The sequence below is a fragment of the Pelodiscus sinensis genome, chromosome 2 (genome assembly GCF_049634645.1).
Source record: "Pelodiscus sinensis isolate JC-2024 chromosome 2, ASM4963464v1, whole genome shotgun sequence".
Classification (NCBI taxonomy): Eukaryota; Metazoa; Chordata; order Testudines; family Trionychidae; genus Pelodiscus; species Pelodiscus sinensis.
The window spans coordinates 81,710,979-81,727,859 of NC_134712.1; the positions used below are offsets into that span (position 1 = coordinate 81,710,979).

The 16,881-nt window shown below is 42.0% G+C and overlaps 1 protein-coding gene and 1 long non-coding RNA gene across 2 annotated transcripts in view; one reads left to right on the top strand and one right to left on the bottom strand.

Moving 5' to 3' along the window:
- LOC142827111 (uncharacterized) overlaps positions 1 to 15,307 on the top strand; it is a 34,999-nt gene extending 19,692 nt beyond the window's left edge. The window contains exons 2-3 of the long non-coding RNA XR_012901541.1: positions 13,536 to 13,744; positions 15,184 to 15,307. This is a non-coding gene — a long non-coding RNA (uncharacterized LOC142827111). The remainder of the gene's footprint in view (positions 1 to 13,535; positions 13,745 to 15,183) is intronic.
- Positions 1 to 16,881, bottom strand: part of DLGAP1 (DLG associated protein 1) — a 597,103-nt gene that overhangs the window by 4,935 nt on the left and 575,287 nt on the right. Inside the window, exons 10-11 of the mRNA XM_075920931.1 lie at positions 15,131 to 15,552; positions 4,012 to 4,103 (exon numbers count right to left, since the gene is read on the bottom strand). Coding sequence (XP_075777046.1) covers positions 4,012 to 4,103; positions 15,131 to 15,552 — 514 coding nt within the window. The remainder of the gene's footprint in view (positions 1 to 4,011; positions 4,104 to 15,130; positions 15,553 to 16,881) is intronic.

Here is a 16,881-nt window from a genome sequence, read left to right on the forward strand (position 1 = left end):
TACTGATTCAACTGGGCATTAATTTACATTTGTACAGAGCTTCAAAAATATTAAGGACTATGAAAATAATACATTTTAAATAAAAATGTATGTAATACACAACTCCCTGGACAAATTATTCATGTTCCCGGCAAGAATAATCTTTGCAGAGGTAAGCATATGAGGAGTATGAATGCACACTAACTTTACTTTTGCAGGGCACTCTTTTGGGGAGAGTTATATGCTTAACCAGAATCTGCAGTTAAATTTTTTCTTCTGCCACTGGGTTGTAAGATTTTAATGCTACACATTGTTCTGGTGACATCTGTCTAAAGAATCTCTTTAAATGCGCTCAATAAGATATTGGATATACAGGCAGTCCCCGGGTTACGTACAAGATAGGGACAGTAGGTTTGTTCTTAAGTTGAATCTGTATGTAAGTCAGAACTGGCGTCAGCCACTGCTGAAACTGATCAGTTTCAACCGGCTGAATCCGGACGCCAGTTCTGACTTACATACAGATTCAACTTAAGAAACCCAGGCGTCCCCAAGTCAGCCGCTGCTGAAACTGATCAGCAGCTGATTGCAGGAAGCCTGGGGCAGAGCAATTCTGCCTCCGGCTTCCTGTAGTCAGCCGCTGGTCAGTTTCAGCAGCGGCTGACTTGGGGACGCCTGGGGCAGAGAAGCTGGGGTGCTGCTGGGTTGCTCCAGTAGCGCGGCTCCTCGGCGCTACTGCAGCAACCCAGCAGCACCCCAGCTGCTCTGCCCCAGGCGTCCTGATTCAGCCGCTGCTGAAACTGACCAGCAGCGGCTGAATCAGGACGCCTGGGGCAGAGCAGCTGGGGTGCTGCTGGGTTGGTCCGGAGCGGCGCTGCGGGACCAACCCGGCAGCCCCCAGCTGCTCTACCCCATGGGTAGGCAAGAAAAGCCTGGTCTGCTGGGGGGGGGGAGGCACTAGCTGCACCCCCCCCTCCAGCAGACCAGGGAGACGGGGGGTGGCGGGACCGCCCAAGTCCTCCACGGCTTTGCTCCATCTCCCTGGTCTGCTGACCTGGGAGAGGCGGAGCAAAGCCGCAGAGCACGCGGGCAGCGGGACAGTCCAGGCATGCCGCGGCTGTCCCACTGCGGGTGTTCTCCGAGGCTTTGCTCCCCATCTCCCTGGTCTGCTGGTCGGGAGACGGGGAGCAAAGCCACGGAGCACGCCTGCAGGGGGACAGCTCAAGCGTGCCCGGGCTGTCCCGCTGCGGGCGTGCTCCAAGGCTTTGCTCCCCGTCTCCCTGCAGACCAGGGAGACGGGGAGCAGCTTTTCTCACCCCGGAGGACGGGGGTGGCGGACCGCGGTGCATCTGGGCGTCCCGCCGCTCCTGTCCTCCGGGGAGAGAAAAGCCCCGTTTGTAACTGCGGATCCGACATAAGTCGGATCCGCGTAACTCAGGGACTGCCTGTACTGGCTTACAGTTTGATTTTTCAGAAGTGCCAAACACCTAAAATTCCACTTGAGGTAATGGGATCTATGGGTGCTAAACGCCTCTTCAAATCAGACCTGTCTCTGCAGTCTACACTTCTATGTGATAGCTGGCTCAATTGAGATTATGATTTTATGTTATATTATGTTAACACTTTATTTCTCCAGTAAAAAAATTAGGGTAATCTAGACTGCAAGCCTATTTCGGAACGCTGGAGGTATCATGAAATAGCTACCCTGCATCCAAGGAACGAGTCTGCTATTTCAAAATAATTTTCAAAATAACTGATGCACTAATCCTCATTGAATGAAGAATAAGGGATGTCTCGAAATAGTGCTTTATTTCAAAATTTGGCGCCACGTAGATGCCAAATTTCAAAATAGCCTATTTCGAAATAAAATTGAAAGAAGATGCAAATTGTGTATCTTATTTCAATTTTAGAGTGCAGTCGAGACATACCCTAAGTGTTGGTTATGAAACTGTGTCTCTTAAGAAACATCTTCTACTGCATGTTTCATAACATCAGAGAGAAATGATTTTAAAAGGAATCAAATTTGGGATCAAAGAAGCCACTCTTCTACTTGGAAAGGATCTACCAGTAGGTTATAACAGGATTCTAAGCTCTTGAGCACTGATATTATTGGGTAGTCGAACTGAAACAGTAACTTTAACATACACAGATACAAGAACAAAATACTTTTCTCATTCTTCATGTTAGTAAGTGATGGGCTTCACCACGGAGATCAGGGGTTTCTGTTGCATCTGGCAGTTTAGGCATATTTCTAATTTAGGTCCTGATCCGCTGAAGTGGTGCTTCACCTCCCTTTGCCTTCCATGAAACCCTAAGGCCATTAACACTTCACCACAGGACAGAGGATTACAAAGTAGATTTCGATATGGAGCTTTTACAATTATATGCTTTTCATTAAGGTCCTGATTCAGCTCTCCTTGAGAGACTCCCAATAGTTTGAATGAGAACTGGGTCAATTGCTGAAAACAAATGTCACATTACATGTCACTCACTGACCCATAATGTCAACTTGGCATAGTCAGGGCTGGATTAAGGGGGGGCTAGCCGGGCAGCTGCCTGGGACGCCAAACTATGGGGGGGTGCCTTATGGCAGCTATAAGGGGTGCTGCGCGCCCTTTAGAGCTGCAGTCCGGTGCCACGCACCCGATTGCAGCTGTAAGGTGAGCAGCATGCCAGGGGGTGGGGACACGCATGTGCCGTGCGCCCGAGGGAGGAGCCGTGCATACGTCACGTGCCCACTTCCTAGGGCACAGGATTGTCTCGAGCCGGCCCAGGCCATAGTCTAAAATGTGTTTTGGTAACAATGAAAAACAAAATAATTTTATCTGTAATTTGGAAAATAGTTCTTCTTATCTCAGCCTGATTGGATGTTGTAAGAAGAGAACTTACTAACAGGATGGTTCACAAACAGGAAGGAGAGCCATGAGTTCTGTGTTCCATTCTCTGCTCTCTCCTGAACCATTCTGAGCTTTAGAAGCCTCATGAGTAAATTGGGGATAATAGTGCTTTATCTACTCAGCAATGGTAAATCATTAAACATTTGATAACAGAGGGCTCTTTGATTTAGCAGAGAAAGGTATAAGAAGACCCAGTAGAAGTTGAAGCTAAATAAATTCAGACTAAAAATAAGAAGCAATTTGTACATGTGAGAGCAATTAGCTACTGGAATAACTCACCAAGAGTGGGGCTGGGTTCTCAATTGCTAGAAATTTTAAAATCAAGATTGGCTGTTTTTCTAAAAGATCTGCTGTAGCTGAAAGAGGAATTAATTCAGGGAAGTTCTATGGGATGTTAATACTGGAAGGTCATACTACATGATGACAGTGGTCCCTTCTGGCCTTAACATCTATGAATTAGTTAAAAACATGGTTTGAAATCTTGGATAAATGAAAAATATTATCGTTTTAGGTATACAGTCTACAATGTGCTGCATATTATTCAGAATAGGCATGACAAACTGATTCTGAGAAAATAAGACATTTCTTATATCTCTTTCGAGATTTGGAAGAGTTTGATTAGCTTCAATTACTCATTATTTTTCATTTTTGCGAAGTGCCATACTTCCTTGATTTAGAGGCAGATCAGCCAAAATTCCACAGTTGATATTGTTTCAAACTACACCCGTCCAACTGAAAGGAGGTAGCACTGGGAATCCCATGAGAAAGTGTGTAATTCCACAAGATTTCCAATCCAATTCTAAAGAGTCAAGAGATTCACTCAGTTTTGAATAACATATGGGTGCTTATATGAACAGAATCCAAATACTGGCAAAGCTTCCACTAAATTTCATCCAAAACCTTTTTAGTTTCTTTCTTTTTAAATAATTATGGACCTCATACTGATTTCCCACTGGGTGTATAAACTGGTGTAACTCCGTTAAGTACAAAGGATTGGAGGAAACTACATTGGTTGGAGGAATCAAGCACTTTATTAGAATAAATTGCAGATACTATAATCTAGAAAAACTTTATGCAATTTAAGGCATATTGACTCACAGAGTAAATTCTAATCTAATCTATAACAAACATTACATACCAGATTTTCTTCACACAGTTCTCTGAACTGGTAAAATTTCTGGGCCATAAGAAGCTGGGCACTGCCCACTGCAGTTCGAATTTTCCCTAGAACTGACAGGAAAGCAAACGTAAGTCAGCAATGGTAAATACTATGCCTTTCTGCAGCGATTGAACCAAATGCCCCAATGAGGAAGTTATGAAGTAGACACATCAGTCATTGTTATGAATGTTACCTCTGACTCATGCATTCTAGAGCAGCTGATAACAGTAAGTCTAGGTGGTCATTAAAAAAAATTTGCCAGACTAGTTACACAAAAAAAGCGCTTTTGTTGGTTTAGCTTATACTGGATCCCGAAATGAAAACAGTGGTGTACAGCAGGGGTGAGCAATAAGCGGCCCGCTGGTTGGAGGTGATTCACCAAGGTTAGTCCCTGGCGGGCTGCCAGTGCTTCTTGCAGCTCCCGTTGCCTGTGGGTGGCTTTTCGCAGCTGCAGGAAGCAGTATCTCAGTCCAATCCACTTTCCACAGCTCCTGTGGCCAATGGGAGCTGTAAGCGGCCATACCTGCTTCTGCTACGTGGCTATAGGTCAAGTATTGGCTCTTGTGACCAGCCTGGGAGCAGAGAGGTGTAGAGTGAAAGGTCTCTGAGCTCCTGAAGCTTATGTTGGTCAGTTCTGGTCTGTGTTATTTGGTGAGTGTTTTGTTTGAATTAATAAACTGGTCAAACACACTTCTGTGCTGGTACAACCACTTCAACACTATAGCTTTTGCTGATATAGAACTGTTGTGAAAAATCACCCTCTTTGCTGTCCCTGTTACACCTGCCAAAGTTCCTAGTGAAGACCTGGCCTCAGATGCAGAAAGGTTATGAGCTTTCCAAAAGTGTTGCAAATGTGGAACTACTCATGTACCATATTGGGGAAATATAGCCTCTACCAATACCTCTGCTCCTTCCCTGTGGAACACAGGGCCCAGTTCTTAGGTCTGGCTAACTACTAGCTGGTGTTGGTCCCAGGAAGAGGACCTCCAATCTGATCCTAGGGACAGCAGGAGGCTTTTGGAGTCACCACTGCAACTTTTGCTGCTCTCAGTTGTTCCCAGCCACTGATGGCCCTAACTGGCTACTTCAGTAGCCAACACTCACCAGAGCGTATGGTGCTCCAGCCATGTCATGTTTCCCCCAGTTGCATCCACTACACTGGTTCCCTGAGGAAGTTAGCAAAGGGACACTTTGGCAACTTTGCACTTCTTGGTGATTTTCCCACACTGGTCTGGTTTTGTGGTCTCTTTGTCCCATCACAGTGGCACAATGAGTTATAGTAGACTGGAGACTCTGGCCTATATTATTTGGTTTTACAATAGTCTGGATGGACTTAAGTTAGTGAAAGAAATGAAAAAAAATCTACATTGATTCAAACCATTATTACCATAATAGCAATGCTTGCAGGACAACAAAGATAGGGCCCCATTGTACTAAGCAGTATATAAGCAAACACAGAGACAGTCTCTGAAGAGTTTAGGGTATGTCTACACTACCCTGCTAGTTCGAACTAGCGGGGGTAATGTAGTCATCTGCACTTGCAAATGAAGCCCGGGATTTGAATTTCCCGGGCTTCATTTGCATGAAGCCGGCCGGTGCCATTTTTAAATGCCGGCTAGTTCGGACTCCGTGCCGCGCGGCTACACGCGGCACGGACTAGCTAATTCAGATTAGGCTTCTAATCCGAACTAGCTGTACGCCTCGTGGAATGAGGTGTACAGCTAGTTTGGATTAGAAGCCTAATTCGAACTAGCTAGTCCGTGCCGCGTGTAGCCGCGCGGCACGGGGTCCAAACTAGCCGGCATTTAAAAATGGCGTTGGCCAGCTTCATGCAAATGAAGCCTGGGAAATTCAAATCCCGGGCTTCATTTGCAACTGCGGATGACTACATTACCCCCGCTAGTTCGAACTAGCGGGGTAGTGTAGACATACCCTTATAGTCTTACACAAAACAGAGTGTGAAGTGAAGCATGGAGAATATAGGGTATTCAGGTGTCCGGTTTTGAACCGGACAGTCCACAGTATTTGAGCTTTCTGTTAGGGAAACAAATTGAGAAAATTTAATGAGAAAATAGAAATGTCCAGTATTTTCTAAATAAGATGTAATGTAGATTGTGATGTAATGTCAAGGGTGTCCAGTATTTTTGTTGAGTCCATCTGGCAACCCTACGGGTATGTCTACACTAGCCCCCTAGTTCGAACTAGGGAGGCTAATGAGGGGGACAAAAATTGCAAATGAAGTGCGGGATTTAAATATCTTGTGCTTCATTAGCATGTTTCCAGGCGGTCGCCATTTTTGGAAATTGACTAACCCGGAATAACTGCCCGTGTCTACACGCGGCAGTAAAACGGGAGTTCGAAGTAAAGCCCTTAATTCGAATTAGCTGTTAAACCTCATTCCAGGAGGAATAACAGCTAATTCGAGTTAGGGCTTTACTTGGAACTCCCGTTTCACTGCCGCGTGTAGATGCGGGCAGTTATTCCGGGCTAGTCAATTTCCATAATGGCGACTGCCCGGGAACATGCTAATGAAGTGCGGGATATTTAAATCCCGCGCTTCATTTGCAATTTTGGTCGCCCTCATTAACCTCCCTAGTTCGAACTAGGGGGCTAGTGTAGACATACCCTAGGAGAAGAACAGAGGCACAGATGGATGACTTGCTCAAGTCACCTGGCAGTTCAGTGGCAGAACCCTTAACTGATGTCACTTCTCCTGACTTCCAAGTCGGTGCCCTGTCTATGGACCACGTTAAACCCCAATAAATTCAAACACAGTGTTGAGGAGAGCTCAGTGGTACAAATGCCTTCCACACTCAATCCTCTCAGCACAGTGCCGACTTTATAGTTTCCTACTAGAGCACTACCACAAAATCACTGTAAACTGAAGAACCCTTCATAGTATTCACAAATGCACAGAACAACCAAGCAAGTAGGGAGAAAACTAAATTAAGAACTGAAGTAGGTTTAATTGAAGCTAGGTATACAATCACAGTTTCGTGTTTTACCTTTTTAAGGCTGGCTAACATACTAAGGATGTTAAAATGCAGTTAATTGACTAGTCAACTAGTCGATGGAATTTCCATCGGCTAGTAGACTAGTTGATAGGCACTTCCACATTCCTCCTTTGAAATGTACAAGAGCCCTCTTGTACATTTCAAAGGAGGAATGCGGAACTCTGCCTACAGTCTAGGGCCAGTGGGAAGTTCTGCTGACTCCGGGATGCATGCGGGTGCCTGCTTTGAAATGCACAAGAGTCCCCAGTGGGGGTACTTGTGTATTTCAAAGCCATGGAGCCCAGGGTCAGTGGGGGACTCTCTCAGTTCCCCGTTGAACCCGAGCTCCATGCTACGCTGCATGCCGATAGGAGCCTAGGGTCAGCTCCCAAATGCCCCCAAAGTGTGGAAGGCATTTCCCCCACTGAGCTCTCCTCAACACTGTGTTTGAATTTATTGGGGTTTAGCATGGTCCGTAGACAGGGCAGGAAGTCAGGAGAAGTGGCATCAGTTCAGGGAAATGTTGTGGGGAGCCCGGGGTCAGGTGGGAGTCCCCAGCTGACCCCAGGCTCCACAGCAGCTGCCCCTTTGAAATGAGTAGATGCGGTGTTTTAAAGGGGCAGCCCACCACGCAGCTGATCCACGGACTCCCAGTTGATCCCGGGCTCCCGGTGGCATTTCCCAGGAACCTGGGATCAGCTGGGAAGTTCCCAGCTGACCCTAGGTTCCACGCAGCGCTTCCCTGGAACCTGTGGTCAGCTGGGGACTCTGCAGATAAGCTGTGCAGCGGCTGGGTTTCAAAGTACCCCTTCCCCCCCGGGGGGGATATCAACTAGTCATAAGACTATCCAATAAGCAAATGCTTATCGGATAGTTGACTAATCGACTAGTCTTTAACATCCTTATAATATACCACAACAATTTAGCTGGCTGAAGTAAAGTTGGACTTAGAATACACAGTAGATGTTCACAGAAGAAGGGTAAAATGGTCAAAGGGGGGAGCCTTTTATTTTTTATGATTCTTCCTTCAGAGCCCACAGAAAAGAAAAGAACTCTATCCACATACAAGCACAGTTGAAGCCTTTCATTTTGCTCCCAGAGCTCAGCCCTGTTAGGAAATAGCTGTGAACTAGAAGATTCACTAAGCAGAATATTTTCAGCACGTTGCACTGAGAATTCTACAACTGACATTATTGTTAGTAAGGGTTGCGTGTCTAATTCCCTGTGCTCTGTGCTGCAAATGCACCCCTTGGAGTGTCTAGTCATTTATGCAACCCAGTGTGCAAATCACTCAACTGAAAGGAATCTTCAATGGTGGGGAGGAGCTACTTTGAGAGCTTTCATGTGTTTCCCATTGTTATGAAAACTCTTCCCACTGTGTATATTTCAGAACAGCTGCCTCATCTGGACCTTGGCCATCTGATACTTCACAACACAGCTTAGGAGTTGAAAATGGTCCCTCGTCTTTTCAGTACAAAGTTAAGATAGAATTTTAAAATGAAATGTACATTGATTGCACAGAGGTCACATTGAGAGGCTGTTTATAAGTGAATTTAAATTACACTTTTTGGTGAGAGATGGGGATGCACCTCTTAATAAGTTTAATATTCTATAGATAGAACTGGAGGAGAAATAAGTGCTTAACCCTGGCTGCCTACGACTGGCTACTTGTTTAAAACCTGTCACCCCAGCTGATTGTGAGATGCATGCTGATATTGTTCTCCATTGTTACCACTTCTGCTGTTGCTCCTGCTGTTGTATCTAGTCAAGTGTCACTGATTTCCCCACCCCTTAAAAACAAGCAGTCCATTAATGTGCATATTACCAGTCAACAGGACAAATAAAGCATGTGAAAGACTGAAAGGAATCTCTCCAGAAGGCAAACAGTCTTTTCAATAGCTAAATACTGCTTTATAATACTTGTTGCTTTTAGTTTATAAGGCAGCATACCCATTTCTCTGAGTCAAAATCTCTAGTGTCCGAAATGGACGGGCTAAGATGTACAATAGTAACAGAAATAAAAATAGGTGGATGCACTTATTTCTGGCTAAAATCCTGAGAGGCTCCATTCTTGGACACAAGTTTGAGGGACAAATACTGAGTGAATAAGGAAAAGTGACAATATAGCATAAAATGACTGATGGAGTCTTTAGCAGGAGGAAGAAAAGTACATCTAAAACATTAGAACGGACTACTTTAGTTCATAATGCTACAAACAAAAAACAACTCCTCTTGTTCATTAACTCCATCAAAATGCAGTCATAACAAACCATAGCAACCATGTATTTCTATTGTTACTAGCCTGGACCTCCTTCCTCTCATAAATACACTTGACCTTGCCGATGTGAGGAGAATTGACCATCAAAAGCTATCCCACTATCGTTAGTTTGGTATACTTTATTCTGGAAAAACTCCCCCATTTGGATACTTTCTTCTGCGAAAAAGGTAATTTTGCAAGTAAAATAATTATTCTGGAATAAAACAGATTTTATCCCTTTTATTCAAGAATAAAGCATTCACATGGGAGAGTTACTATGCAATAGATATAGTAAAATATTTAATTCAGAATAGCTAAACTGGTCAGTTTTCCAGAGAAGACATGCTCTGAATGTGGTATGTTTACAGAGTCGTCTAGTACACAGAGCTCTGGGCACAGACTCAGGAGACCAGAGTTCTGTTTCCATCTCATCCACTGCCTACTGGGTGACTGTGGGCAAGTCATGTCACCCTGTGTGCCTCAATTTCTCAGCCTGTAAAATGGGAATAATGATACTGACCTCCTTTGTAAATTGTTTCAGAGGGATAATCGTGTTAGTCTGTAACTGAAAAAACATAAACAGTGAATTGTCCTGTTGCACCTTAGAGACTAAAAAAATGTAGATGGTATCATACATTTTTTGTTAGTCTCTAAGATGTTATAGGACTATTCACTCCTTTGTAAAGTGCTTTGAGATTTAGTGGTGAAAAAAGCGAGGTTTTATTTATACCCACACTTAAGACTGTAAGCTCTTTGGAGCAAGGACTGTCATTTCTAATGGCTCTGCAAATTGCCTAGTACACACTTGGGATACTACATAAATAAACAGAGGGGGCAGAGTGAAAATGCAAAACAAAACAAAAACAAAAATAAGACAAAAAATGATTGCAAAAATTGGAGTCTGATACATCTTGAAAGGAGTTTGCCTGCATATATATCAAAGGGTAACAAGAAATAGAAAAAAAATGAGAACGAAGTAAAACTGAGGTGATAAGAAAAGCCAGTATATGGTAAGAGTTTTAAAAAATATACTTGACCTCTAAACACTAGCTAAACTATTTGTACTTGGATTATGATAGACCTCAGTGTCTAACAAAGAACAAAGGAACCATTTTGAGACTGTGGTTATAAAATGCCAGGTAAAGTATGAACACTTGAGGTTTTCAGTTGTTAGCCCTGTTGGTCCCAGGATATTAGAGAAACAAGGTGGATGAAGTAATATATTTTACTGGGCCAACTTCCATTGGGAAGAGAGTAAAGCTTGCCTTATGTCTCCTAGTCTCTCTACCGCCTGAGTCAGGAGATAACAGAAGATAGGACACTAGCTTACTGCAAGGCTGAGCACTAGGAATAAGGGAAGGGAAGAGTGGTAGAAAATAAAATGAACCAAGACTGATGTTTGTGTTGCAGATATTAGTTATGCTCTGTGCATATGAAACCCTCCTGCCATACTGATGTACAATTCATTTCCCAGTCAGGATGGACCCATGTTTAGCCTATTTGTATCAACAGATCTGCACTTAAATAACTCAAAGCATAATAAAAGCCAGGAAATTCAAAGTTAATGCTAACACTTGTGTCCTTAGTCAGCTATTAAGGAGAAGAGAAGCTGAATGGAACAAGTTAAGGAAGGATTCTACAACCTTTCATTGAGTAGCATTTATTTATGCAAGTGATCTCATTGAAGATTAATGGCACTATTTGGATGGCTAAGTGCCACACAATATGAATAAGTATTGCAGAATCAGGCCTTTGGTCCTTTGATTTATCTGGTTTTTATTAGTGTGACTGACATGTTTTCTAATCATAGTATTTAATAGACCGTGGATTTGTCTCTTTTCTTTAAATCTTTGTACACCCGCAAGAAACACATGTGGGATCTGGTTCCTCTGAGACTTTGGGAAATAGGCTAGTGTAGAGGGAGCTAATCAGGGAGAAGAATTCTATGGGAGCCGTAGGAATAACTGATGATTTTATTTGCTCATAATTAGGGCTACAGTAATACATCTGAGGAACAAGGAAAAATGAATGTTGTTTTATTTTCTTATGCATAATCACTTGCAGAAAAAAGGGTCACTCCTATCTCTCTCAAATTTTCTTTCCTTTTGTTCCTGAGCTTCATAGTCCATGTTCTGTTTAAAACAAATGACTAAAATTTTGCAAGCCCCACAATAATTTGTCATCGTTTGTTGTCTTTGTTTATCAGAAACCTTAGATTTGAATAGCAGGATTACTGCATATTTGAGGTCAACTTTTATGTTTAGAGAAACCCAAAGGGTTACAGTATACACAGTAAGTGATATGGTTGATGATGGGCACAACTCTTGTTAAGTTTCTTTGTTTTATTTCTTAGTCTTTAACTTGTTGGATCTGACTCATCTCTCTATTACAGCAGTATTACCCTAGTGTATACACCTGCCTAAATCCTAGGACTTGTGATGAATCAATGTCCTGTATGCTGTGAGTGGTCATCTGAAAGTTTATGTCACTAAGCTACACTAATTCACACAGATTAATAGAAATATTTCTTAAAATGAATGAAATCAAAATACATTTCAAATTCCTTTGAAACTCTACATGAATTCAGTAAATGGCCCAAGGATTGTAAGAATGCTTTTGTTTGTACCCACAACCAGCTGCAAATGTGCCTTTAGATCATATTTCTACTGATTAATACCAGTGTGAGAGGAGAATCTGTCTCACTGATGTTAAGAAGTCAGTCTGCCCTGCGGAAGAGTCAGTTAAGGGCCTGATCCAAAGACTGTTGAAATAAATGGGAAGAATCCCATTGACTTCAGTAGGCTTTGGATCAGGTCCTTACTTCATGCTTAGGTTTGCATCCTTACTTCCAATTCTTCCCCTTTCTGAAGAAAAAGTTCTAGAATCATTGGTGAATTCGCAAAACAGTAGGGCTGTTGAAAGTAGGAATAAAAGATCCTCCGGAAAAGGGCTTATTTTCCGGAGAATCACGTCTAGACTGGTGCTTTTCTCCGGCTTATCCCCAAGACAGAAAAAAGCGGCAGCCATGTTAATACAAATACCGCGGGGGATATTTAAATCCCCCGCGGATTTTGCTATTCCGATGTGTCTAATCTGCATCCCTTTTCCGGAAAAGGGGTGCAGTGTAGACACAGCGTAGAAGGAGTATCATGTGTCCTGACTGAAAAAATGAGTATGCAATGATAAAAGTGGTAATACTCTGCCTGCTACAATTTTATGAGGAAATGGTTTCAGATAAACCCAACAAATTTCATACAATAAGTAGTTTATTACAAGAAAGACGAGCAAAGACATATCTATGTATACTGGTATTTCTCCCTGGGATGACTGAAACCCTAACCTGTGTTTTTATACACAGCAGTAGACTGCATTCCTAGCTAGAAACATTCAGTCCCATCTGGCAGATTCATTCCCAGTTAGATAATACCAGACGTATCTATGTAACATACAAGCTACTGTCAAATAGCAACGAGCCGTCTCCCAGAGACAGCTGTTTCACACAAGGGCTGCATTGTCTGAGAGAAGCTTGTATCATTTTACTTCAAGAGCTCAGGGAACAAGCATTCTGTCAGCTGCCATGGCATTGAAGAAACCTTGCTCACTGCAGATATTCATTATTTTGTTATCAGACCAAAAACACACTGAAGACTGGTCAGAGTTGAAGGTTGAAAACAAGAGCTGCATTCCTTGTTCTTATAATTTATCAATTACAAATCCCCTCCTTCTCTGCAGAGTGTGTGAGAGTGTGTGTATATGAAAGAGACATGATTTGCTTCTGAGTTTCCAACAACAAGCTTTTTGTTCTCAGCATGAGTGAACTGGCTTATGGTGGCCCTCGCCATATGCTTTTATTTGGCTTCAGGTAGAATAGGAAACTCTGTCCTGCAGTGGAATGTGAAACACTGTCCTCAGGAAGCAGCTGTCACATTCAAGAATCACAAGTGACATCACAAAGAACCCAGTAACTCACTGATGATTGTAGAACAAGATTGACCCCTTTAGCCCCTGTAACTTCTACCAAAATCAAGAACTGACAGTTAATAAAGAAGCAGATAAATAATCTGCAGGATATATAAAATGTAATTTGTACTGTATGTGGTGGCAATGGTAGAGCCTATGTAATTCCTGCTTTACTTGTCCCAAATTAGAACACTGATGGCTAAAAACGTAAAGGTGTTATAACTAAAAAGACAATGAAATATATCCACAAAGTTCTCACAATATTAGCCTTACTAAATTATCTTATTTTTCAGTACAACCCCTACATTCCAATTCATGGGTTTTATCATCTGCATACCTGCAAGAGATAATTCTTCCATTCTGGCAAGCATCCTGTGCATATAAAGACTAGTACATTAAATATGAGAAAACCCTGGATCCAAACAGACTCAACAGCTGGGAAGTCTGGATTTGCTACTGGAAGTTGTGGATTGGCCTCCAGTTTTTTTGATAGGTTAGATGGGTAAGTTATATCCTGTAGTTAAGGTTTTGGCAACATTTTATGTTATAAACCCATTTTAGATGCTTACTATCTTGCCAAATTATAACTATTTGGTCGGAAATTTTCCAGGGTTGTCTTATACATTGGGTTGAATAGTTTCAGCAATAATAGTTCAGTCCTTCTTAGAATGAGGCTAGTAAAAAAAAAATTGCAGTATGAATGTGCCAAATCTACAGGTTATGTGCCTTGTACTCACAATGTTATATAATATTTGCATATACAAAATAAGAGGCCACATCCTGAAAATCTGCTCAAGAGAATCAGTGCATTTATGTCAACTCTGAAAGTATATCTATATAATCTATAATAACTATACCTATACCTATATCTACACACACTTTCAGAATTGAAATAAATTATATGTTTATATATAATATGAGGAGCCTGCAATATCCAGAAGACCAGGAAAGAATACAACTGCGGGAGGAAGATGGGAGGCAGGAGTTGAAAAGAGAGGGATAGGGAGGAAGGGAGGGAGGAGTAGCTTGGCAAGGAAATTGAAAATGCTTCAGTTTTGATAAGCAACTGAAGAAGTGGGTGTCTTTTTAAATTGAACCTTTTGAAACTTATGAAGTTTGATCACCACTATTCAAAAACATGGGGAAACATAATATTGATAACTGACTTTTGTTCATTTGGTTAAGAGTCTAACTGTTAAAAAATGTGGAACTAAAAGATACTTGACAGTGAACATTTAAAATTGTATGTTGAACTGTTTCTGCTGCAAGTGGTGTTTATTGGTCCTTTGAAAAACCATCTTCAAAACTGTGGACAGTGTAAAAATTAATAATCGTGGTGCTTTAGTTGATCTGATTTTTGTGTTGATGTTAAATTCTGGATATACGGTAGTTAAAGATCAGTTGCAGTAAATTAGAAGTGCCACTCTGATCTAAGCTAAAGTTTTTCATATAAAGAGGAGCATTTACCTATAAAGCCATGACTCTTAACAGCATCATGTATGATAAACTCCCCTCCTCCCCAAATTAGCCATACACTGGGGATGTATATGTAAATAAGGCCTGTATCTGTTCTCTATACACATGTTCACAAGAAAGCTTATTTTCCATCTATAACCTTTTAGAAATTTAAATGGTATCCAAGGAAACTCTTATGTCCTGACTTTCAGAGCTGCTGAACATCTGCAGCTTCCTCCTTCAAATGGAGTTACTTGTACTGAGCACTTCTGATAATTAGGCGTATCAACTGATTAGTGTACAGATAAATGGCAAATGGCCTTTTCAATCCCCGTAGGAGTTGATGGAAAGACTCCTGCTGATGTCAACAGGCTTTCGATCAGGTCTTAAATGTCTGTATCTAGCAGTGATAGTATTGTAGTCAATTACTTACTCTCCTCAGGTAAGTTGTTTTCCTGTTCTTCTCTCTCCATCTGTTGACACCAGCCCTCCATACGATCTCTTTCCGCCTGAAGAAGCTTCAGAAACCAGTGCCCATCTCTGTGACAAACTGACCTTTGAACAGCCTCCAGAGGATCTTCAGTTATAGAATCAATCCAAGGATCCGGAGGGGGTAAAATTGAAGGATCAAAATCTGTATCAAAGTCGTCATCTACTGTACAGGCATGATAATGGTTTCCTGACCCCTGTATACTAACAGTGGAGGTGCTTGCGTCTCGGGAATATTGTCTCGATATTTGCCCAGTGCATGTATTGTCCTCCTGAGGATCCACTGATATTTCAAAATTTTCATGGAAATCCAGGTCTGCTTGCACAGCTGCTGTTACACTATTAGATCGAGTAAACCTGCGGAAGCTTCAAAGAACATAAAAACCAAATGCGAAGTTAAAGAGATTTTCTTAAGACAAACATTCCAGTGATAAACTGGTAATACAGGAAAAGACAATAGTCTAAGATTCTGTCTCTGAGGGAATGGCTGTCCCTGCTACAGAATATAAATAAAAAGACCAATTTATCTTTTTCATAATATTTACCAGAATAGATAATTTTCTTAAAATAAACTCCCCGCCCCCCAATTTTGATTTGAACTTAACATTTGTGATGATTTTTGGATTGACAAGCCTGGAGTCTAGGCCAACTTTGTGTGTCCAATTAGACTAGACAGCTTAAAGGAGCCTGACTTTCTGAAAGTGTTGATCTTCCATTCTCTGAGTAAGATTTCCTTTCAGATTTCTCAAGTTGGACACCCACAAACAGAGGTAGTCACAATTATTAGTTTGGAGAATGTTGGCCTAAAGTTCTCTGCATTAAGCAGAGTGAGAAACTGTACTCCCCCAGTCAATATCATCTGTAGATGAGAGGGTAGGTCAGTGTCCATATACATTCAGTCCTTGCCTCTCTGCTGAGATTGCCAATAAGCGATTATCAGCAAGTTAATGACATAAAGCATTTTTATGAAGGAGGGGATAAGGAAAAGTATTTTCAACATAAATATTCTATATGTTAACTTCTAATTGATCTCAACCACAAATAGGTTAATTTACTTCTTCACAGGTCATTAGTGCCAGTTCTCAGAATTGCAATGCAAGTCATAAGAACATAAACATAAGAACATAAAAATGGCCACATTGGGTCAGTCCAAAGGTGCATCCAGCCTTCCAACAGTGGCCAATGCCAGATGCTCCAGAGGGAGTGGACAGAATAGGCAATCATCAAGTGATCCCTCTCCTGTCTCATCCAGGGGACAAGTCTTGCAATATTGCTTTTAAAAGGGATTCTGTGATTTTCTAATTTCCACGCTCAGTCTCACAATGTTCTGCCCATATCCACAGTGGCCACGGTCTCCCATTGCTGTTGATAGGACTAAAGCCACTGGCTACCCCTCTGCAAGATGGTCACTATGTCCTACGATTTGTAGATGACGTTGAGGCTTCCCTCAACAAATATGGCCTTCATCTCCTATTGTTTCTAATAGGACTGAAGCCAGGCAAATCTGGCTCTGAGGAAAGAAGACAGCCATTTAGTCAGAACATAAGGGGCAAACAGGAGACAGGCAAATATGAGAGATGTTAGGAACAGAGAGTGTGTTGAGGAAATAGAACAGGCAACTGTGGTGAGTCAGTGAAAGAGGCAGATTGAGGTTAAGTCTATACTACATAGTAGTGTTGGTAACGCAGGGCATGT